This window comes from Pristiophorus japonicus, chromosome 16, assembly GCF_044704955.1.
Source record: "Pristiophorus japonicus isolate sPriJap1 chromosome 16, sPriJap1.hap1, whole genome shotgun sequence".
NCBI lineage: Eukaryota > Metazoa > Chordata > Chondrichthyes > Pristiophoridae > Pristiophorus > Pristiophorus japonicus.
Genome location: NC_091992.1, coordinates 115,104,310 through 115,123,885, shown reverse-complemented (window position 1 = coordinate 115,123,885; position 19,576 = coordinate 115,104,310). Strand labels below are relative to the sequence as shown.

Below are 19,576 nucleotides of genomic sequence, written 5' to 3'. Positions count from 1 at the left end.
CGTCCTCAGATTAGTAATGGGGACAAGCGTGATGTCAAAATCCTATTATTCAACAGACCAATAAAAGCTGGTTTCTATACAGCGGCGACCCTAACACTGCGTAGATAGAAACACAGAGCATCGACGGGAGCTAGGTAGGGCTCTCGTCTTTCATTGCCGAATGTTCCCCTTTTCCTCCACATAGTGGTAAGTACCTGGTCTTTTACTTCTCAGCAACACAGTATATGCCTGTAAAATATACAACACATTTCACACAATTAGGTTGAATATTAAGATATATGACATAAGGGAGCATAAAATTAAATGAATTGAATAAAATGGCCAATAGGAGAGTTTAAGAATATTTATACTAATTGAGTCAATTAATGATGAAGCAGTGTTAAAAGCATACCTTCCAACTAATTAAAATCAATATTTGTATGAAAAAGCTCTGAGACAATTATCTAATACAGAAATATTCATTGTATGAATTTCAAAACTGCACATTCAAATGACAACTACACATACTATTATATACTTAACATGCTTCTATTGTAACTGGGAAAAATGATTTGTCTTTGAAAATGTCTACACTTGAAGGAGGTGTAACTTTAACTGGCTTATACTTATGTTGAGCAGCTCTTAGTATCAAATCTTATTGGCGTCTATTATGTTAACTTAAAAATGCCTTTATTATTCAAGTATGTTTTGCTTACCATGAAGTTGTGTTCAGTTATTGCTTTTCCTTGTCCGTTTGATAATTTACATGTTGTTCATGTGAAGGGTCAGAGTGCAAAATTCTTATGATTGTTTTCACATTAAGAAATGCCAGCAATGATTTTCTCTGTGGAGATAAGTACTGTGTAGAGGTACACAAAACATCAGCACGTCAAACATTTGTGTTGAACTTAGTCATCCTACTTGTACGATTTTATGATTAATTATACCAAAATATGGGGAAAATCTTCACACAAATGTTTCATGCTATATGTGTCATAACTAATAAAATTGATCTAACCCCTAGATAATTAAAGCACATCTCCATTGAAGAGAGAAAAGACAAGTTAACATTTTGAGATCTGAATATAAGTATTTAGTGATCATTTCCATTGAACACACTAAATTGTGGCATTATAAAATTTAAGAACAACGAAGTCTCAATTAGGTTGTGATGGTCAGGTTTTTGGTTCAGTATTCTTCGTGTTTTGACAATTCAGTCCTACTGAATTGTATGTTAATACTATAAAAACACCACCTCTGGCATTTTTCATCATAAAAAAGATTTGTGGATACTGATGTGACAGCTTCGCCCAGTGATGCTTTGTGATTTGCTTTGAATATTGTTGTTGCTTCGCTCCTGAAGCCATTGCATTTAAAATGCAGTATTCACAGGAATACTTTGTTTAACCATAGGTACTTCTGAACAAGAACTTTTTTTCTATTCTAAACCAATGCTTTCTGTCAATAATATAGCAATAGATATTGGAATATTACCCAATAATCACCAATTCTGGGAGAATCAGACACTGGGAGAGCATTTTTGCTCTCTTTAAATTGTGTGATGGAATCTTCTACATTCATCTGAACAGGCAGGTGGGGCCTTAGTTTAACATCTCATCTAAAAGATAACCCAACTGGCACTGCTGCACTCCCTCAGTACTGCACTGAAGTGTGCTCAGTTTCTGGGGTGACTAGGTTTTTTGCATTTAACATGTCCTGTTCCAAAACTGACAGGCTCCTATTGGGTAAGAGACAGCTCTTATAAATCAGGTTATAATTTCAATTGGATTTGGTAAAGTATACCAAAGAAATAATGTGCCTAAACTACTCATACCTTCACCATCTGTCTGTGATTATGGAGAAACTTTCCATGTAGCTCATTGCATTTATTGGCCACTCCTCGAATGTCACACAGATACAAAATGTTACTGAGCCACAAACATAAAGGTATTATTATTCAGAAAAGGATCTTGATCCCAATTGAGCATGTACAGGAGAAGGGGTTAACTGTTTGTAAAAGTTGCAATAAGAAAAGTAAAGTAAAGCAAAGTGTTCATTTAATTATGGACAGTGGGGGCCTTTACGAAAGGTACATCTGGCTGCAGTGCCCATATTCATTTGAATCGGTCACTTGACCAGTTCAGCAATAAAGAACAGGTGGCTAAGTGTCAGGGATTTGAGTAAATAAGCCTCTTACTGATCTGTACTCCTGTATCAGCATAAACTTAACCCAACTAATTAATGAACATGCAATGTCAGTATGTTAGGGATGATTTGACCTTGGAACCCAGTTGGTTAAAAGGTGTATTACTGCTGCAATAAACTTAGGTTTATTTGCAAACAACTACACTGTTTTAGATGGGAATGTTACAGTCAAAAGCATAAAAACAACTTAAGTTAATTAGTTTGTTTTTTCGAACCATTTGTGTACTTCATTTATTTCAATTTACATGAAATTAACCAGTTTTATTTGACTGGAATTCAAAATGGCACACTGGCATCTGGAGTTTTAATTTTTACTTGTTTCTCTTAAAGACTTTAATAAATGTTTTATAAAGTCTTTATGCAGTCATGTAATTTAACAAAATTGTAGACAATAGTGGTTGAATCTCGTGTGTAATTTCAATCTCGCCCACCAAAACATATGTAGCAAGGAAAAGAATTAAACATTGGGACAAAAAAAATGAAAGGAGAATTTGGCAAAATCAGCCATAAACAATGTGTGATTGTAACTAAAGATCTCGTTACAGTGACATAGCCTTCCAACCCTATAAATGATATTGAAGCACTTGTCCAGTTTCAATATCTTTGAGCCTTTGATGAATGACATTGACTGTATCAGATGAATAGTTGTTGTAGCCTAGTTGTGAATTTGTTTACAAAAGGGCATTACTTATGGTTTAAATGTGTTTGAAGGTGCAGTTTTTTTTAAGTTCCCAGTATAATCTAAAATTCTTCACTTTTCTACACTTAACAAACATTGCAGCTGAACTTTGTGGCTGAACACGTGGCTGCTTTCCTGATTTACTTTATAGAATATTTTCACCAATCATAGAAACTTCCAGTACAGAAGGAGGCCATTCAGCCCATCATGTCTGTGCTGGTTCTCTGAATGATCAGCCTTGCTTCGTACAACGTGGGTAGTGTGCTTTGTAAATTAATTCTCAAAATATAAATATAAATGACAAAAATCTAGCGTTATATTGTGATTCTGACATGTTCTATAATATCAAATTGTGTGACATATCATTTACAACCAATGCGTTTATTCAGGGTTATCATCCCTGGAATCCTCGAACTCACTGCAACGAACCATTTGTCTTCCGTTACTTTTTCTTTAAATAATCATTTGAAGGGAAGGAAAGAGAAAAGGGTTAATACTCTCAACCTTAAATCCTTTGCCATCTCCCTCTCTTGCTACACTCTAGTTTTGCACAATCCTATTACGAGCAGAACTATAGAAAACTAATCCCATTGTACCTGTCTTTGGTTCTCGGACCAGAGATTAAGATTAGTCTGAGCAGGGTCGTATTGATTGTTTGATAATCTGGGAGATGTGAAGCAATGTCACATATTTTTATCACATTAATTAATCGACAAAGGTTTTGGTTTTCTTTTGAAATATAGTATCCTAGTGAAGCGTGGGACAAAACCAATAAAATATGGCGGCGAATCCCCTGGAAATTCAACCAAACTTGAAAGCACAAGAGATGGCTCTCACTCTAGAACCCTCGAAACCGGCGGGAGAAATTAAATCAGCCACGAGGGTGACCGGAGGACCAGCATCTGCTAGGAAAGGACCACCAAAGTTCAAACAGAGACAAACAAGACAGTTTAAGAGCAAGCCGCCAAAGAAAGGAATACAAGGGTAAGAGAAAAAAAAATCAATTTAACTAGAGGGTGGGGCATCAGTAGAGCCATAAAGATACGAATGGAATTAAACCTAAATTGAGTTTAGATGCTATGTGATGCCTAAAAATATGAACTACGTTGCAAAACAGTTATTTAGATTTCCACATGTGAGATTCTCAACTGTGGGATAAATAACACCAGCTGGCAGTTATGACTGGTGTGCGTTTTAATAAGTACGATAGATGTGCAATCACTTCGGATCAAGCACTCTTTCATTAGTTGCCACAGACCTGCCATATCGTTGAATAGATGCTTTGGCAAAGGCAGTTGTGTTTCAGTGGAAAGGTCTATGGAATAAGAGAAAGGAGCTGATTGAAGCAATATGCCAAAAATACTGTATTACTATGCTCATAATTCCCTCGATAGAACTTACACAGACTGATATTACTTCCAGTACTGTACAGCTGGATCAGAATGGTCACTCATAGGAGAAATTAAAACTAGGAGACATAGTCTTAGAATAAGGGGCCACCTATTTAAAACTGAGCTGAGGAGGAATTTCTTCTCTCATAGGGTTGTAAATCTATGGAATTCTCTGCCCCAGAGAGCTGTAGAGGCTGGGTCATTGAATATATTTAAGATGGAGATAAACAGATTTTTGAGCGATAAGGGAGTAAAGGGTTATGGGGAGCGGGCAGGGAAGTGGAGCTGAGTCCATGGTCAGATCAGCCGTGATCTTATTGAATGGCGGAGCAGACTCGAGAGGCCACAAGGCCTACTCCTGCTCCTATTTCTTATGTTCTTATGTTCTTAATGCAGAACACGACACCACAGAGTGGTAGGACACAAATTGTAGCTTGTAATTTCTTCATACAATTTGTAGAGTTTTCTCAATGGCTCAAAGACTAAACGTACTACCTGGTAAATACTCACAATAAAATCCGAGAAGGTCCCAGCTCTGTTCCTCAGTCTCGACTGTGAAAGCTAATCTTAGCTGGGACAACAATTTGGCCATTACAGCTTGCCTCAGGGCGACTGCACTAGGCACAGTCAAAAATCAGTCAAGGTTCCCACTCCCGATCACTACCCAGTGAATCCCGCTGGGAAGTGCTTACGTGTGGACACCGGATGAGGGCAGAATCAGGTTGTCTATTGCTCATATGTGAAGATTGAAGTAAGGAAGCTTTTGACTCAGAGAATGGTTTGTATGGGTTGTTAAACCCTGTTTCTGTCTCTCCCACAGGTTTGGTGATGACATTCCTGGAATGGAAGGATTAGGCACAGGTATAATGAAATTAATTTTTCTAAACAGCATTATCATTATTCTAGGCTCATGTTGCACATTAACATTGAACAACCAGTTATTTCATAGCATACTGCCGCCACACATACTGTTATTCAATATGGGCCGACAACAGACTTGCACTGCAGTCTCACTGATAAATCACATTTTAAAAATAAAAAAGGCGCATTATGGAAATAGCAAAATAAACATATTACTTCAGACAAAACTGTCATGGATATGAAATAGGTGTAATCAACCCCTCCTAATTCAATTCGTGATAATCTCTGCTGAATACTAGTGCTGTTTATCTGAGCTGCTGTGTGCCTTTTAAGCTGTCAATATAAGGGCGGAACTTGTTCAATAATTATTATTTCCCTGCAAATTAACTGAATGGTTTTTTGTATTGTGCACTGTAAAGTAATGCCTCGGTATAGTCACCTATTTTGACAGTCACACAATTGAAACTAAACCAAATGTTTCATATTAAGCGACGAAGGCAGTCAAGAAAGGTATGACAGGATTGTTTTTTGTTGATCAAATTCAAAATATTTGAAGTATGCAAGGACACCACTTGCAAATACTTGTTATGACAGCTATGATGAGACAGATGCACTGAACAGTCAAAGAGAAGCCCATAGCTCTGACTCTTACCTTTTTCCTGGTTGAAAGCGTGACCAATGGTCTACACAGGCACAAAGGCTGAGAAAAATAAAGTATTAAGGGGTTTGAAATTCGGCCCCGCGGTTTTTGAGGCGTTGTCACCGCCTGAGTGCTGGTTTTACCGCCAGACGTTGGGTGCAGGCTCCAACGGCCAAATTCAGTTTTTACGGCCAAAGATGAGAGAGCAGCGCTAACAGGTGACGTTGTGCACTCATCCTCGGGCGGGAGCTCAGGAGGCCGACTGAATTTCGCACCGGGAGGCTGCGGCTGTGTTAGCTGGGAAACGGGAAGAAATGGGAAGAAAGAAAAAACCCTCAAACTTCTCCGACCCGCACACAAACTTCCCCGCTGTTACAACTAATGAAAAAATGAAGAAATAAATAAAGAAAAAATGTACTTTGTTCTCTGGCCGATTCCGCCCGAGTTCCGCTGTGTAACCACCATTATTTTCAGGCTGTACGGCCGCCGGCACAACACAGCACGGCACAGCAGCCATACAGACTAAATATCGCAATAGAGGCGCTAAGGATGCATTTCACACGTGCTGACGTCAGGATTTCCATGGCGTTAGCCGGTGGGACGTAACGTTTTAACACCCTTAAAAGATGAACAGCACCCAGCGCCACTCCCAACCACCTAACTCCCAGTTAACACCTAACATTATCAGCAGGCGTTGCAACCGAATTTCGACCTCTAAACACTTTTGCGGTAACACGGCATGTACTGCACTCTGGATTAAATTGTCCTTTTTTGGTTTACAGATATCACTGTCATCTGCCCCTGGGAGGCCTTCAATCACCTGGAACTACACGAGCTGGCACAATATGGTATCATCTGAAAGCGGCAACTGTCCTAGAGTTCTGTGTGTATTTCCACTCTGCTCATCAGAAGGGTTTCCAGAACCTCCCTGACCTTCCCCTCCATTTCACCAGTGGCTTCAAAAGCAGAAATGAGGCCAGGCCTCAAGGTTGCGAGCACAACTGCAAAAAAAAAGATAATAGTATATATATTTTAAACTCACATTTCCTTTGCAACCTTACTCCATTTAAAACATGAAGGCATTTTCCTTAAATGCACATGTCAGAATTCTTGTCTCTCATCTTCAACAAAGCTGAACACTTTTCCACTGACCTTCTTTGATACAGTTTCCAGAAATGTTTAGCTATAAGCTGTTTGTATCTATGGGCATATTGCACATGTACTATTATGCTTTTTCAAAACACATCTCTATCGAAACGTCATGACGGCACATATGCAAATTCATTCCGATCGTTGTGATTCTTTAAGCGTTGAACTTTGTAGGAGGACTATGTTGTGTGTGATTCGGTGAATGTGCAAGGTGGAAGTGAAAGATTCCCACAATCCCTCACACGTGCCTCCTTCTGAACAGGAGACTCACTCACTACAACGCTGCACTGCTGCCAGTACCTATCGAGATAAAGTACATTTTCTCCCTGACTTGGTGACGTGTTCGAATTTTAAGTATTCAAGCTAAAGACCTCTTTTTTTTCTCCCCTAAAATGAACTACTCGGGGATTCTTATAAATTTTAGGTTGCTAAGAGCTGCTTGAAATAAGAGCTTTCTGGTGATTTGTGTGTGGTGTGGCTGAATGACTTTAATATTAAGTGATTACCCTTTATCCAAGTTACCAACATACTTTCACTAACATGTTCTCAATTTACTCATTTTCATCTTTTGTTTCTTCCTTTGTTAGTCCTTAATCTTTTCTCATTTTATCCTCATTGATTGTAATTCAAATGTCACCTCTTTTATTTTCTTTGTATTTTTAATTTGTACATGGCACATCATTTCATCTTCAGGATATTTCATAACTTGCAGTTTTAGATTATTTTTGCTTCTGCCATATCATTCTGTCAGTTAGTATCCCATTAAAGTATTCCATGCCACCTTCTATTCTATTCTTCCAAATCTTGACCCTTTATACCTTGTTATCCAACACCCATCAAATGTTGTTACGATCAGAAGATCGCTGCATCTATTTCATAAGAACATACGAACATAAGAATTAGGAGCAGGCAGGAGTAGGCCAGTTGGCCTCTTGAACCTACTCTGACATTCAATAAGATCATGGCTGATCTTCTACCTCAACTCCACTTTCCTGCACAATCCCCATATCCCTTGATTCCCTTAATATCCAAAAATCTATCGATCTCAGTCTTGAATATACTTAACGACTGAGCCTCCACAGCCCTCTGGGGTAGAGAATTGCAAAGATTCACCACCCTCTGAGTGAAGAAATGTCTCCTCATCTGAGTCCTAAATGGCCGACCCCTTATTCTGAGACTGTGACCCCTGGTTCTAGACTCCCCAGCCAGAGGAAACATCCTCCCTGCATCTACCCTGTCAAGCCCTGTAAGAGTTTTGCATATTTCAATGAGATCACCTCTCATTCTTCTAAACGCTAGAGAATATAGGTTTAGTCTACTCAATCTCTGCTCACAGGACATCAGGAATCAGTCTGGTGAACTTTTGTTGCACTCCCTCTATGGCAAGTATATCCTTCCTTAGGTAAGGAGACCAAAACTGTGCACAATACTCCAGGTGTGGTCTCACCAGGGACCTAGATAATTGCAGTAAGATATCCCACTCCTGAAACTTGAGCACATAAATTTAGGCTGACACTCCAGTGCAGTGCTGAGGGAGTGCTGCACTGTCGGAGGTGCCATCTTTCAGATGAGGTGTTAAACTGAGGCCCTATCTGCCCTCTCAGGTGCATGTAAAATATCCCATGGCACTATTTCGAAGAAGAGCAGGGTGTCCTGGTGTCCTGGCCAATATTTATCCCTCAATCAACACAACAAACACAGATTATCTGGTCATTATCACATTGCTGTTTGTGGGAGCTTGCTGTGTGCAAATTGGCTGCCGCGTTTCCCATATTACAACAGTGACTACACTCCAAAAGTACTTCATTGGCTGTAAATCGCTTTGAGACATCCGATGGTCGCGAAAGGCGCTATATAAATGTAAGTTTTTCTTTCTTTACTCATACTCAACTCCTCTTGTAATAAAGGACAAAAATGTCATCCTTTGTAGCAGTCCCCGCTGCTCTCTATCTGCTCTTTTCCAGCTCCTTCATTGTCCGTCTTTTTCTCATCCATCCATCTTACGCTTTGATTCCATTTTCACGTTGTTTTTTATATCTTGTCTCACACCTTGTATTTTTATGTGCTTGTCCCTACCAGCGTTTGTTTTTACTTCACTAGATTCAAAATCCTCTTTTGCCATCTCTATAATTTAGCACTTCAATTTTCTCCTGATCTCATTTTGATAATTGTTGTTTCTTCTTTTCTGAATTACAATTTCAGGAATTTATTTTTGTTGTGTAGGTTTATTGTTGCTGTGCAAAGTTTTTTTTTGAAGTGCTGTAACTATGCAAAGTGAATGCTCCAATTTGCACTATATTTTCAAAGCTTTTACGTTTGATCTTTTTGTAGTTTATCTTTCCTGTAATGCGCTAATTTCCTTTAATTCTTTACTACAAGTTTCTCTTATATTTTTCCATTCCTAATTGTCACTCTGCTTTGCCTCTAATTTTATTTCTTCAGTTCTCTTAGAATTCTGGATAGTCTGTTGAATCCAGTAGTTTTTCCTTTGCAACTTTACCTCACTTTTTTAGTTTTATCATTTTGAAAATACCAAAACCAATATATTTCATGAAGTTTTCCTATTCTTTGATTGCCGTGTTTCCTTTCTTATCCATTTTGGGGTTTTCTATTCATATATAATTCTGGGTACAACCAATAGAAGGAGGCACGTCTAGGGGAAATCTGCAATGCTGTTTGGGGAACATTAAGAAAGACCTTAATAGTTTCTAGTGTGTTTAAACCAAAAACATTGTCATCTGGAGATTAGATTGTTCTCTCTACAACATATATTTAATAAAGCTTGAAAAAAAAAAGGAATAAATGTGCAACTTTTTTTGGGATTTTGTTTTAAATCCTCAAGTTAAGCCCCATACTCTTGTGTCATCCCAGCTAGAAAACAGTATTGTCTAATCCAAGGAGAAGAGCCATTAGTGCCCTCTGCCCCTGTTTAGTTGAGCCACAAGGTAAATAACCTGGACTAATTTGGGAAGGTAAAAAACAAAGGTTTCCCACTCCCTCCTCCAAACAACTTGGCCAAGTGTGTGAGAGGAATTATATAACACCATTTTGCTGAAGTTGAAAGGGCCATTAGTCCCATCGCGCTGGATGGGGGCATTGCAAGATCACGAGATAGATCGGGTTGAGGAAAGGCCATTCAGCCGATCCTAGCACATTTTTTAAAAATTCGTTCCGGGATGTGGGTGTCACTGGCAAGGCCAGCATTTATTGCCCATCCCTAATTTCCCTTGAGAAGGTGGTGGTGAGCCGCCGCCTTGAACCGCTGCAGTCCGTGTGGTGAAGGTACTCCCACAGTGCTGTTAGGGAGGGAGTTCCAGGATTTTGACCCAGCGATGATGAAGGAATAGCGATATATTTCCAAGTCAGGATGGTATGTAACTTGGAGGGGAACTTCAAGTGTTCCCATGCGCCTGCTGCCCTTGTCCTTCTAGGGGGTAGAGGTCACGGGTTTGGGAGGTGCTGCCGAAAAGGCTTCTTTACTACAAGTTTCTCTTATATTTTCCATTCCTAATTATCACTATGCTTTGCCTCTAATTTTGGATTATTTCTTCAGTTCTCTTGGAATTCTGGATAGTCTGTTGAATCCAGTAGTTTTTCCTATGCAACTTTACCTCACTTTTTTAGATTTATTATTTTGAAAATACCAAAACCAATATATTTCATGAAGTTTTCCTATTCTTTGATTGCCGTGTTTCCTTTCTTATCTGTTTTGGGGTTTTCTATTCATATATAATTCTGGGTACAACCAATAGAAGGAGGCACGTCTAGGGGAAATCTGCAATGCTGTTTGGGGAACATTAAGAAAGACCTTAATGGTTTCTAGTGTGTTTAAACCAAAAACGTTGTCATCTGGAGATTAGATTGTTCTCTCTACAACATATATTTAATAAAGTTTGAAAAAAAAAGGAATAAATGTGGTGAATTGCTGCATTGCATCTTATAGATGGTACACATTGTAACCACGGTGCAACAGTGGTGGAGGGAGTGAATGTTGAAGGTGTTGGATGAAGTGCCAATCAAGCAGGCTGCTTTGTCCGTTTTGAAGGTGTTGAGCTTCTTGAATGCTGCTGGAGCTGCACTCAACCCGGCAAGTGGAGAGTATTCCGTCACACTCCAGATTTGTGCCTTGTAGATGGTGGAAAGGCTTTGGGGAGTCGGGAGGTAAGACACTCGCCGCAGAATACCCAGCCTCTGACCTGCTCTTGTTGCCACGGTATTTATGTGGTTGGTCCAGTTAAGTTTCTGGTCAATGGTGACCCCCAGGATGTTGATGGTGGGGGATTCAGTGATGGTAATGCCGGTGAATATCAAGGGGTGGTGATTAGACTCTCGCTTGTTGGAGATGGTCATTGCCTGGCATCCATCCAGAAAGAGCCGCATCATTCCCAATACAACACCCAGCCAGTTCCTCGGGTTTTTGCCTCCACTATCCTACCCAGAAGACCATTCCATGTGTTGCTAACCGTGAAAAAGGACTGCCTGATGCCAGTGTTGAGTTTGCCTTTCACTGGTTTGAGCTTGCTCCCCTTTTTGCTTTGAGAAGGAAAGGATGGACCATGAGTGGAATTCTATAATGGTGATATTGTCAAGAATTACAAAACGATGTCAGAAGGATAATGATTGGGGACATCTCCTACCCACGTTGAACCAAGTATAGTTTCAATGCTACATATCGCTGAAAAGGGTCCCTCATGCAAAGAAACTACAGGCTTATATATCTTTACAGACTTTATTTCAAGATATTGGCTAAAAATTCTGGCTGAACGAAACAAGTGTGGGTGTCATCGGAGCAGGTAAGCGTTTTATTCAAACCTGCAGCAATCTGAATGAATGGAACACACTGCTACCAAAGACAGTGGATAGGTTAACACATTGTTTAAACAATAATTACATACACTTTAAAAAATGTGACCTGAGTCCGTAAAGGTCAGGAAACTGTTGAATCACAACAATATGTTTAGTCTAGAAAGAGTAATGCGGAAAAGGAATTCAAAGTATAGTAAGGAACAGGAAACACAAATCAAACAGGGTAATCAGCCACAAAGGTCAAGGGCTTGTAAGGGAACATGCCAAAGGAAGGACGCCTTTTATCATAGAGGAGCCAAGGCTTCCTATGAGGATTAGCGGCAAATGTTTTTTTTTCAGACTGAAGGGATGTGTGCAGTGATGCTGCCCTGGGGTCGGTGTTGGAACCACTGATCTTTTGATTTATATTAATGAACTGGACTTGGTTATACAGTGCATAATTTCACAGTTTGCAGATGAAACAAAACTCATAACTGTAGTAAACAGTGAGGAGGATAGTAACAAACTTCACGAGGACATGGACAGACTGGCAAAATGGGCAGACACATGACAGGTGAAATTTAATGCAGAGAAGTGTGAAGTGATGCCTTTTGGTCGGAATAATGAAGAGGCAATATAAACTAAATGGTACAAATGTAGAGGGGGTGCAGGAACAGAGAGACCTGGTCATGTACGTACACAAGTCTTTGAAGGTGACAGGACAAGTTGAGAAGACAGTTTTTTAAAAAAAGCTTACGGGATCTTTGGCTTTATTAATTGAGGCTTTGAGTACAAAGCAAGGAGGTTAGGCTAAAACACTGGTTAGGCCTCAGCTGGAGTATTGTGCCCAATTCTGGGCACCACACTTTAAGAAGGATGTCTAGGCCTTGGAGAGGGTGCAGAGGAGATTTACTAGAATGATACCAGGGATGAAAGACTTCAGTTGCGGGAAGAATGTTCCCGATGTTGGGGAAGTCCAGAACCAGGGGACAGTGTCTTAGGATAAGGGGTAGGCCATTTAGGACTGAGACGAAGAGAAACTTCTTCACTCAGAGAGTTGTTGACCTGTGGTGTTCCCTACCGCAGAGAGTTGTTGATGCCAGTTCATTGGATATATTCAAGAAGGAGTTAGATATGGCCCTTATGGTTAAGGGGATCAAGGGGTATGGAGAGAAAGCAGGAAAGGAGTACTGAGGGAATGATCAGCCATGAACTCATTGAATGGTGGTGCAGGCTCGAAGGGCCGAATGGCCTACTCCTGCACCTATTTTCTATGTTTCTATGTTATGTAGAGAGATGAGAGAAACTGGGGTTGTTCTCCTTAGAGCAGAGATGGTTAAGTGGAGATTTGATAGAGGTGTTCAAAAGCATGAAGAGTTTTGATAGAGTAAATAGTCTAAGGATAAGGGATAAGCCATTTAGGACCGAGATGAGGAGAAACTTCTTCACCCAGAGAGTGGTGAACCTGTGAAATTCTCTACCGCAGAAAGTTGTTGAGGCTAATTCACTAAATATATTCAAAAAGGAGTTAGATGTAGTCCTTACTACTAGGGGGATCAAGGGGTATGGCGAGAAAGCAGGAATGGGGTACTGAAGTTGCATGTTCAGCCATGAACTCATTGAATGGCAGTGCAGGCTCGAAGGGCCGAATGGCCTACTCCTGCACCTGTTTTCTATCTTTCTAAATAAGGAGAAACTGTTTCTGCGGTAGCAGGATCGATAACCAGAGGACACAGATTTAAGGTAATCGGCAAAAGAACCAGAGGCGACATGAGGAAAAAAAATTATGCAGCGAGTTGTTATGATCTGGAATACACTGCCTGGAAGGGCGTTACAAGCAGATTTAATAATAACTTTCAGAAGGAAATTGCATAAAAACTTGAAGAGGAAAAATTTGAAGGGGAGTGGGACTAATTGGATGGCGCCTTCAAAGAGCTGGCCCAGGCACGATTGGCCAAATAGCCTCCTCTGATTTGACGCCAGTGCTGTGATATTCAACCTCATCGCTCCAGCTAACGTCTCCACTTAAACATGCACAGCTGAACATGTTTAAACAACAGGAAGGACCCCCCCCCCCCCCCACCAGTGCTGTTTAAAGGGATCATTAACTGCTTTAAGGTTAGTCGTTGATTGATTTCTACTGGCCCTTGTTGAGTTTGTCGAAGTGTTTGGTGGTTTGTTATCTGATTTGTTGGGGTCTCCAGGGATTGGGGTGGCAGGTTACTTCAAGGCTTCGGCTCAGACCAGTTGCTCCCAGACATGTCCGCTGCAGTTTGTATCCCCCTTGGCTTGCAGCATGACAGGGAGAATGAGCAGAGGCAACACAGAGGAGGACAAGCTGCTGGAAGACGGAGGAGAAGGAGGGGGGAAGAAGGACTCTCAGCAGGAGGCCATAGCCACCCAGGATGTTCAGGGATCAGTTCTCCTATCTCAACCTCAGCGAGGAACACAGTATGTGACATCGACGCTTCACTAAGGAGGTGCTCACTGAAATCTGCCACCCGTTGCAGACTGGAATGCAGTCTCAGAGCAGGGCGAGGACGGCATTGCCCGTGGCTGTGAAGGTGAGTGTGGCCATGAATTCTTATGCATCGAGCTCCTTCCAAGCTGGAGCAGGTGATATTTCCAATATCTCCTAGGTTGCCATGCACTGTTACGTAAGGGAGGTCACTGAGGCGCTATATGCAAAGATTTAGTTCGGGACCTGGAATATTAGGTCCTTCATTGAAACACCTGTGAACTTTTTGGCGTGGAAGCAAGTCATCCTTGACTCGAGGGACTGCCTATGACGATGATGATATGCAAAGAGAGGCGAATACATTTAATTGGGGCCGAAATGGATGGTCCTACCGCCGGCAAAACTCGGCAGTTTCCCCATTTTTTTCAGCGCTCTCCCCTCTGTGGGAAATAGGCGAGGCCCTCACACCAGCGGTTTGGAAGGACCGCTGGGGAGCGTCCACTGGCGTTCGCCGGTGTGCAATGCCGAAAAAAGTCCTCCTACCCGAGATTCATCCGAGCGATCCTCCGCTCCAGCAGGAGAAAAGACCGCCACATGGAAGCAGATCTTACCTGGACAGTAGGTATGAAGACCTGCAAGAAAAGGTTAGTGAGATCTTTTTCTTTACTTCTTTTGCAGCGATTTTGTGTTAAAGGGTCCTCTGAAGGTTTTGTGATTTTTTGTTTTTACTTTTTTTTTGTGCGTTCTCCATCCCTGGGCCTGGCTCCAGCCTGGCGTAACTTTCTCCAGGATTACATGTGCTGCCCAGAATCCCACCTACTGCCCTCTACCTCCCAGAATCGTTGTGTAACGCCCATTTTTGCTGCCGGGTGCATTTTTTCCACCTTTTTTGACCAAACTTCCGCCCAAAGTACTGGTCGGATCTTAGCGGTCTTTTCGACGGTAAATGGGCGGAACTTGCCTTTGATCAATTTCGACCCCATTGTCTCTTACGAGATGGAGGTGGGTTCACCAGGATAGCAGGCTTCCCCATGGAGCAGGGGTTATTCTTATTCATTCATGGGATGTGGGCATTGCTGGCAAGCCCAGAATTTATTGCTCATCCCTAATTTCCCTCAAGAAGGTGGTGGTGAGCTGCCTTCATGAACCGCTGCAATGCATGTGGTGAAGATACTCCCATAGTGCTGTTAGGCAGGGAGGTCTTGGAACGGTAGCATTGTGGTAATGTTACTGAACTAGTAATCCAGAGGCCTGGACTAATGATCGCAAGATGTGAGTTCAAATCCTACCACGGCAGCTGGGGAATTTAAATTCAGTTAATTAAATAAATCTGGAATAAAAAGCTAGTATCAGTAATGGTGACCATGAAACAATCAGATTGTTGTAAAAACCCATTTGGTTCAATAACGTCCTTTAGGGAAGGAAATCTGCCATCCTTAGCTGGTCTGGCCTATATGTGACTCCAGACCCACAGTCAATGTGGTTGACTCTTAACTGCTCTCTGAAATGACCTAGCAAGCCACTCAGTTGTAACAATCCGCTACGACAAACAAATAATAAGAATAAAACTGGACGGACCATCCAGCATTGACTTCAGCACCGGCTACGGACATGACAATGGCCCACCCAGCCGAGTCGACATTGCAAAGTTCTCCTCACCAACATCTGGGGACTTATGCCAAAATTGGGACAGCTGTCTCACAGACTAGTCAAGCAACAGCCTAACATAATCATACTCATAAAATCATACCTTTCAGCCAATGTCCCAGACTTGTCCATCACCATCCCTGGGTATGTCCTGTCCCACCGGCAGGACAGACCCACCAGGGGTGGCGGCACAGTGGGATGCAGTCGGGAGGAGTGGCCCTGGGAATCCTCCACATTGACTCCGGACCCCATGAGGTCTCATGGCTTCAAGTCAAGCAGGGGCAAGGGAACCTCCTGCTGATTATCACCTACCGACCTCCCTCAGCTGGTGAATCAGTACTTCTCCATGTTGAACACCACTTGGAAGCAGCAAGGGCACAGAACATACTCTGGGTGGGGGGACTTCAATGTCCATCACCAAGAATGGCACGGTAGCATCACTGCTGACCGAGCTGGTCGAGTCCTGAAGGACATAGCTGCCAGACTGGGCCTGCGACAGGTGGTGAGAGAATCAACACGAGGGAAAATTCTACTTGACCTCGCCCTCACCAACCTACCAGTTGCAGATGCATCTGTCCATGACAGCATTGGTAGCAGTGACCACTGCACAGTCATTTTGGAGATGAAGTTCCGTCTTCACACTGAGGACACCCTCCATCGTATTATGCGACACTACCACCATGCTAAATGGGATAAATTCAGAACAGATTTAGCAGCTCCAAACTGGGTACACATGAGGCACTGTGGGCCATTAGCAGCAGCAGAATTGTAATCCACCACAATCTGTAACCTCATGGCCCGGCATATCCCTCACTCTACCATTACCATCAAGCCAGGAGACCAGCCCTGGTTCAATGAGGAATGTAGAAGAGCAGGCCATGAGCAGTACCAGGCGTACCTAAAAATGAGGTGCCAACCTGCAACACAGGACTCCATGCATGCTAAAAAGCAGAAGCAGCATGCTATAGACAGGGCTAAGCAATCCCACAATTAACAGATCAAATCAAAGCTCTGCAGTCCTGCCATATCCAGTCGTGAATGGTGGTGGACCATTAAACAACTAACGGGAGGAGAAGGCTCCATGAAAATCCCCATTCTCAAGGATGGCAGAGCACGTGAGTGCAAAAGACAAGGCTGAAGCGTTTGCAACCACCATCAGCCAGAAGTGCCGAGTGGATGATCCATCTCGGCCTCTTCCTGAACGTCCCACCATTACGGAAGCCAGTCTTCAGTCAATTCGATTCGCTGCATGTGATATCAAGAAACGGCTGAGTGCACTGGATGTAGCAAAGGCTATGGGCCCCTACAACATCCCAGCTGTCATGCTGAAGACTTGTGCTCCACAATTAGCCACGTCTCGAGCCAAGCTGTTCCAGTATAGCTACAACACTGGCATCTATCAGACAATGTGGAAAACTGTCCAAGTATGTCCTGTCCACAAAAAGCAAGGACAAATCCAATCTGGCCAATTTACGCCCCATCAGTCTACTCTCAATCATCAGTAAAGTGATGGAAGGTGTCGTCAACAGTGCTATCAAGCGGCACTTACTCACCAATAACCCACTCAGTGATGCTCAGTTTGGGTTCTGCCAGGACCACTCAGCTCCAGAGCTCATTACAGCCTTGGTCCAAACATGGACAAAAGAGCTGAATTCTAGAGGTGAGGTGAGAGTGACTGCCCTTGACATCAAGGCAGCATTTGACAGAGTGTGGCATTAAGGAACCTCGCCGCCTCTCTACCTCTCTTTCCTCCTTCAAAATGCTCCTTAAAACCTACCTCTTTGTCCAAGCTTTTGGTCACTTGCGCTAATTTCTACTTGTGTGGCTCGGTGTCAAATTTTTTATCTCATCTCATAAGACTTCTGTGAAGCGCCTTGGGACATTTCATTATGTTAAAGGTGCTATATAAATACAAGTTGTTATTGGTTCTCACATGTAACCAGTGTAATGCCCTTTAGAGGTGTTTAAAAGAATGCTTCTAGGATGGGGAACACTGCTACTGTTCAGTTTAAAAAGAACGGACGCCCTCCTTCATACCTTCTTTCAATCTTTACAGCAGACCTTTCTTCCATTGACACAAGTCCTGTCTGCTCCTCTGTATTGATGGAAAGCAACTGTTGGAATGAGCCTGTGCAGAGCTCTCCTTTTTCCCCCGGTACTGTGGTGATGCAAGTCGGTGGTATGACCCACTTTCACTGCTAACGTAATGTGGTGTGTTGGAGGTTTTTAGAATCCGGTTGGGTGTAGAAAAACATTCCCACCTGCTGGTAGAAAAAATATATTACATTGGTATTTATTTTTAAACACTATTTGTACTGTGCTTTTTTTGACAGACATGTCTGTCAAGCCCCGCCCCCATCTGCAACTGTCAAGCCACGCCCCCAATGCGCCTGTCAAGGTCCGCCCTCCCCCCACGTGGTGCTGAGGAGCAGGACCTGAGGACCGAGACTCCGCTGAGGCCCTAACTCTCTTTCCCGCCCGCCCCCCCCCCCCTCCCCCACCCATGACTCTCATCACCCACTCAGGCCCCGGCTGGCGGGGGGGCCGAGAGCGGCGGCCGGGTGGTGGGGGAGCAGTTAGTTTGCGGCTTTGTTTGTGAGTGCGCAGGAGGAACATTCTTTCGCACTGATGGAAGTTGCTGCTTTGTAATTGTGCACCTAAGGCTCACAACTAATCAGACCACGGGAACAAAAGGTTTTGGGCCGAGAGGGGGATGGAAGAGGGAGAAAGAGCGAGAGACTGGGAGATGATGGGGGGGGCGCGGGGGGAACTCAGGGAAGATGGATCATGTTCTTCCAACCCTCTACAAGGGACATCGTTGGCGTGGATGATATCCAGAAGTCACGACACAGTCACTATTCACTTCATACCCAATAACCCTGTTAACAATCCCTACACAATGCCCCATCTGTGGTGGGGGGAGGGGTGGAGGATGCACTTGCGCTGGGGGTAAGGCAGTTTGGTTGGGGGAGGCGTGCACTTGGACTGGTGTAAGGCACTTTGGCTTGGGGAGGCATGCACTTGGACAGGGGTAAGGCACTTTGGCTGGCCCTTGCTGTCTTCTGGGGAGCTCTGTTCTCTATCGCTTCAGGAAGTCTAAAAGTGGATCGAGTGACAATTTGCAAAGTCAGTGAGACCTTGGGATGGGCAGTTCCACTTCCACATTCCCATGAAACTTCAGGGTGTAGCTGGTCCCCTTGGAGGATAAATCATAGACAAAGGGTGGAGCATGGTGGCCATTTTGGCAGTACAAATAAGCGCATCCTTTTTTAAATCACTCCTGTAAGATGGGGAAGTCACACGATAGATATGGATGAGCAAGACATTTTTCCCATCCTAGTTAATCAGTCTAGAAAGTATGAGTACCCAAGTTTCCACATGATTTGCTCCTGATTTTTAGGAGCAACTGGTGTAGAATGGAGTATCTTAAAAATCGGAATTCTCCACATTTAGTTTTCTGCAGTTCTAGTCAGGTAGAACAGTTTCACTTTGGAACTGAATTTTTTTTCAAAAGGGGGGCGTGTCCAGCCACTGACGCCTGATTTGAAAGTTTCCACAGTGAAAACGTACTCCAAACTAACTTAGAATGGAGCAAGTGAAGATTTTTGTACGCTTGAAAAAACCTTGTCTACACTTTAAAAAATCAGGCGCAGGTTACAAATTAGGCGTCGGGAACGAGGTGGGGGGGGGGGGGAAGGGAAGTCATTAAATTCTACAATCAATCCTTAGTTATACTTATACAAATATTATACAAATAAATCCAACCTGAATAAAAATTTATA

General features: G+C 42.7%; 1 protein-coding gene and 1 long non-coding RNA gene across 4 annotated transcripts in view; one reads left to right on the top strand and one right to left on the bottom strand.

Moving 5' to 3' along the window:
- The window catches only part of LOC139227153 (uncharacterized), a 33,864-nt gene extending 15,894 nt beyond the window's left edge, over positions 1-17,970 (bottom strand). For 2 of the 3 annotated variants that reach the window (XR_011587394.1, XR_011587395.1), the window contains exons 1-5: positions 17,832-17,970; positions 6,576-6,756; positions 4,765-5,091; positions 696-838; positions 195-228 (exon numbers count right to left, since the gene is read on the bottom strand). This is a non-coding gene — a long non-coding RNA (uncharacterized lncRNA). Of the gene's footprint in view, positions 1-194; positions 229-695; positions 839-4,764; positions 5,092-6,575; positions 6,757-16,351; positions 16,412-17,831 lie in introns of those variants that run through there. The other variant, XR_011587396.1, reaches the window with a different exon arrangement.
- On the top strand, positions 3,642-6,614 carry pde6gb (phosphodiesterase 6G, cGMP-specific, rod, gamma, paralog b). The gene is made up of 3 exons (XM_070858218.1): positions 3,642-3,847; positions 5,075-5,115; positions 6,538-6,614. Exons 1-3 carry the CDS (start codon positions 3,642-3,644, stop codon positions 6,612-6,614), a joined length of 324 nt encoding a protein of 107 aa, XP_070714319.1.
- Positions 17,971-19,576: the final 1,606 nt, after the last annotated feature.